The sequence below is a fragment of the Podarcis liolepis genome (assembly GCF_965112155.1).
Source record: "Podarcis liolepis genome assembly, chromosome: 1".
NCBI classification, from domain to species: Eukaryota; Metazoa; Chordata; class Lepidosauria; order Squamata; family Lacertidae; genus Podarcis; species Podarcis liolepis.
The window spans coordinates 17,159,693-17,164,623 of record NC_139554.1 but is presented as its reverse complement, the minus strand read 5'-3'; the positions used below and the strand labels follow the sequence as shown (position 1 = coordinate 17,164,623).

The following is a 4,931-nucleotide window of genomic DNA, read 5'->3' as shown; positions in this document are numbered from 1 at the left end:
GCGGCAAGCAGCGCGGAGGGAGGCTGCGTGAGGGCGGTGTTGCCGTGAAAGGGGTCCCCCCCGTGCATGGAAACAGGTCCGGGTCCCTTCTTGGCAGACGTTGGCTGCAGGCAGTACAGGCGGAGCTGCTTCGCGTGGCACTCGGGCCGCTTTGAAGCGGGGGAAAGGAGGTTTTTAATGCAAAGTACGTGCTCAAAGCGCCCCTGTTTCACAACTCTTGTTACTATAGCTAAGCTTAATATAGTTGTAGAAAGCCTTCCTATATGGCTACCTTGTAATACAGGCGCACAGTCCCCTCCCCCAAAGTGTATGTATGTTTGTTTTTGTTTTGGGGGGTCTACTGGCAAACACAGGTTTTGATATAGATCTAACAATTCTGTTAGTTTTATACATTCCGGGGTCGGGTAGGGGAAAGGTATTTGCATGCCATACTCAAGTTTTCCTCCTTCATGGTGTTGGCATATTGATAACAGAATTATCTACAGTCGCTAGGTAACAGGAAAACGTGTGCTTTGAAAGCTATGCTTTCCACAACATTTTAGAGAATGTGCCAGTTCCGCAGAAGTGGTTTTTTTGACCCTTGGATGCTGCTGTTTTGCAGTTGTTTTTTTAAAAAAGTGTCCCTGGCTTCCAACAGATACATATTTCTTGTCATAATTCAGTTTCATTCAGTGTTTATGTATGGAATTGTTAAGAGCTGCCCTTGAAAGGTTCCGCTGTAAAAAAGAATAACGTGCTGCAGCAGGGTGATGCCTAATTTTAGCAGCAGCAGGTTCTCCATCCACTTAACTGTTCATAATTGATACATTATTAATGATAAGTTAAAAAACAAATGGTCACACATAGTATTGAGCCCACTGCCAATTCATTGAGCAAAGAGTCAATTAAATGCATCTGTTTTATTAATTTTTCTATTTATCCATCTGTTTTATTATGTTTCAGTGATGGTTGGTCCCTGCACTTGCTTTTTCAGAAAACCAAATGTAGTGGGGAGCACACATACATTCCCTTGCTTGTTATGATACAGGTTTGCTGCTGAGACAAGCCATTTGAACACTAAAGCTAGCTGGCTCTCTGATTCAGTACTTTCTCAGTAAATGTTTGCTTTTGAGTAAAAATATTCAAATTACTGGAATTGTCTTGGGATGGCCATGGTATACCAGGTTATTTTCAGGCTGTGAATGTAAACTGGAATGTGTTAACTTAATTAAATAGTTAATTATGAACATAGTAACGGTTACTCTGTGGAGGGTCACAAACCACCCTGGTGTAATGTTTGTAAGTATGAAAGTATGCTATGTTTCTTTGACTGAAAAATGAGTTCTTTAAAGTGAATTTCGTTAAATTTGTAGATTTTCATCGCAGAAGCTTTTCACTGTTTATGAAGATCTAAAGGGAAAATTTAGAAGATTCTGTTGCAGCCGACTTGATGAATCCCTCACTTGTTGCTTACGAAGATTCAGACTCTGAGACAGAGGATGGGAAATCTGAAGATGCCACTGCCAGTGGAATAAATGTTACAAATTCTGCTATGACTGCTGCTCAGCCTTGTGATGGGACAGCCAAAATTTCTGATAGCACATTCCAACCTGTGGAATACATTGACAGTTCCAGGAGTAACATGTTTCATGAAGATACTCTTCTCTGGCACCTAAAACCTAATAAAAACTATATGGCAACCACACTTCTTAAGAAAATACAGCCTGATACACCTAGACTATTTTCTGCAAATGAGAGTTGCTCTCAGAAGAGGCCTTGTGATTACAGCGAAGATACTATACAAGGGCTGAGACCATATATCCCTAAAAGACTGCGGCAGGAAAAAAATCCACTTCTTTGTGAAGCTGAAGACAGTGGCCAGAGCACAAGTTGTGCAGCCAAACCTGATACAGCAGGAGAACAGACACCCTTTAATACTTCCCAATATATTATGCCATACATAGGTTCTAAGTATGGGATAACTGAAATTCCTAGGAACCTGGTATTTCAGATGTCTGATCACAGCGGTCCAGTTAATGTGGTCCAGTGGTGCCCTGTGCAGAAGTGGAGCCACATGTTGCTCTCTGCATCTATGGATAAAACTGTCAAGGTAATATGTTGCAGAGTGAATGTGTTTGTGTCTTTTTGATGGAAAAATTAGCATTTATTCCCCATAGGAAAAGAGGTGGGAATCTAATCAATTTCAAAAGTCTCTAGTGTGCCCCTGTGAGCCTTTTTTTCTGTGGAACTGGCAGATTCATGTTGAACTGTGTAGGCACCTGTCTGTTATGCAGTGCAGTCTGCATTTACTCTGACAGAGGTTATGTACTGATGGAAATTATGGACTTCTGTACTGTCTGTGAAATTGGATTTCTGCAAGTTGAGAGGGTGGGGGAAAGTGCAGACTCTGCTGAACTCTGACACTAGTTCTAGTAAGTCAGAGAGAAGCTGTAGATGGAGCTGGTGCATTGTTCCTTTAAAAAACTATAGAGGATTCCTCCCCCCCCCCACCTACTTAGTTGTGGGGAAATGGGAGCAGCAGAATTCTCAGTGCTCTTGCAGGAGACCAAGGAGATCTATATTTAGATTCAAAGGAATCTAAATATAGCACCTGTGATGCTGCTGATGTCAGCAGGCGCAACATGGCACACTAAAGTCCCTCCTTGCCCTCTGATCTGGCCTCTGGTTGGCTATATGAGGGCGCCTTCAAACACTTATTTGAAGGCGCCCCAGGTATGGTAGTGGCTAATTGGCAGGTGGTAATGGTAGACAGGAACACCCACACAAGAGGAGCCAGCTTGTGTGTGTAGTAGACAGTGCCCCATTGCTTGCAAAAAATAAAAAAAAAAATCCAAAGCTATCATTTGCTCTTTGAGACGGGGAATCCAGGTGCATGTGTTTCTAACTGCCACCTGCAAGGAAAGAGTAGGTTGAAGAGGCAAGGCTTTCTATGTCCCTGTCCTGGTTCTCCCAAGTAAATTGGAGCCACTTGCTGTAATTGCACTGTTTACTGATAGGAAAGGACTGAGGGATGAAAAAATGAAGGATAACCTCAGCTCTCCCAATAACATTTTGATATGTGCTGCAGGGAAACAAAAGGAGAAATGAAGGGAGTCCTATAAGGAGAAATCAACAGGTGATAATTTTAGGAATTTCCCATTACGGACTTTCAGTGTAATCGGTTTTGTGGCTTAAAATTACCTTGTCTGGCAACCTGGTGCAAGAGAGGGCATAAGCTGAAATAGCTAAGACTGCAATATATATATTTTAGGCAAGTGGAGTAGAGCCAGTGATGGGATCTTGAGACTTCCCTGGAGTTTAGGTTTATCACTACTGATTAATACAAGAAAAAGAGCACAGGCATAGGATATGATTTTACATAAAGAGCCTGCTGTATTAGGCCAAAGACCTCTAATCAAACATTCAGTACTCACAGATAACAACCAGATGCCCACAGGCAGGACATGAGTGCAATATTACGCTCCCCACTTATGACTCCTAGCAGTTGGTTTTCATAGACATACTATCTCTGATGCTGCAGGTAATGTACTGTACATACTGTACATATCAAGGCAAGTAGCTGTTGATAACCTGATTCCATGTATTTGTCTAGTCCTCTTTTTAAGCCTCACAAGTTGGTGGCCATTACTACATCTTGTGATAGCAAATTCCATGATTTAACTAATCACTGTGTGAAGAAGCTCTTCGTTTTGCCTGGTCTGAATTTGAATTTGTAGGGACATGATTCCCAATCGCTGCAGCTGTCATGCCTACTGTCAGACATCCAGCCCAGTAATGTCTGCTCTGATTTGGCAGCAACTCTCCAAGGTCTTAAGTTGACATCTTTTTCATACGGTTCATCTGTTCCATCCCTGATATCTGAGATCCTTTAATTAGAAATGTCCTGGTTTAGTCCTTAACATGCTGCATGCAGACCATCCTGAGAGGCTATCCTGAATTGCTCCCCATAACTGTTCCCTTTCCACAGATCTCACTGTACGAAGTTGGCTAGAACAGTTGTTGTTCATTGCCCCCACCTGCAGCCAATGTTCCATTTGCTATTTCAGTGGCTTTTTCCAGACTCCATATCCTTGCACTGTACCCATAGAAGTAAGCATAGGCAGCTGTAACAACCCCTCCAACCACTTTTGTGTTGAAACAACTGAGCCTCAAATCCTAGAACAAAACGAATTATTAAAGAAGAAGAGGTGAGCCCCCCTGTGTCATACAAAATTTCTAATTTGCCTCTGACTTCCTGAGACTTATTCCGAGACTTATAATTTTCCTAAAAACTCCTTTCTTTGAATGGATACAAATGACTACTCATGTCAGCCTTATAATTAAAGTGCTTAGATGTTTCTTAGGTTTGCTGTAATGACGCTTGCTTTGCATTATAAGGTTTTAGTGGAAAGCTTATGTGGTGTCCTCCTGCTGCTAATTCTAGTTCTTTACATCAGCGGGTGAATAATCTGTGTTTTGCTGTCCTTAACGCCTCATTTCTAGCTTTTGCAAAAGTACTTAGGTTGTCACAAAGGGATATATGTACGCACCACTTTTTCTTTGACTGACGTGAGACTTTGCTTTCTTGCACGGCTTTTCAATTAACTAGAGGAGATAACAGTGAGATTAGAAACCATGAACACCATCTACTTGGTATAAACACAGAAGCATTTATTTTATTGTATGGCTTGAGTCCAGGCTACCTGAAGGACTATGCCAGTGTGGTGTAGTGGTTAAGAGCAGTGGACTAGTAATCTGGTGAACCGGGTTCGATTCCCCGCTCCTCCACATGCAGCTGCTGGGTGACCTTGGGCTAGTCCACTTCTTTGAAGTCTCTCAGCCTCACTCACCTCACAGAGTGTTTGTTGTGGGGGAGGAAGGGAAAGGAGATTGTTAGCCGCTTTGAGACTCCTTAGGGTAGTGATAAAGTAGGATATCAAATCCAAACTCTT

At 42.2% G+C, this 4,931-nt stretch overlaps 1 protein-coding gene across 3 annotated transcripts in view; it reads left to right on the top strand.

The window, feature by feature from the left end:
• Positions 1 to 71: 71 nt before the first annotated feature.
• WDR25 (WD repeat domain 25) overlaps positions 72 to 4,931 on the top strand; it is a 99,151-nt gene continuing 94,291 nt past the window's right edge. For 2 of the 3 annotated variants that reach the window (XM_083518984.1, XM_083518986.1), the window contains exons 1-2: positions 72 to 184; positions 1,353 to 2,089. In XM_083518984.1, coding sequence (XP_083375110.1) covers positions 1,430 to 2,089 — 660 coding nt within the window. In that variant the 5' untranslated portion in view covers positions 72 to 184; positions 1,353 to 1,429. The other variant, XM_083518985.1, reaches the window with a different exon arrangement.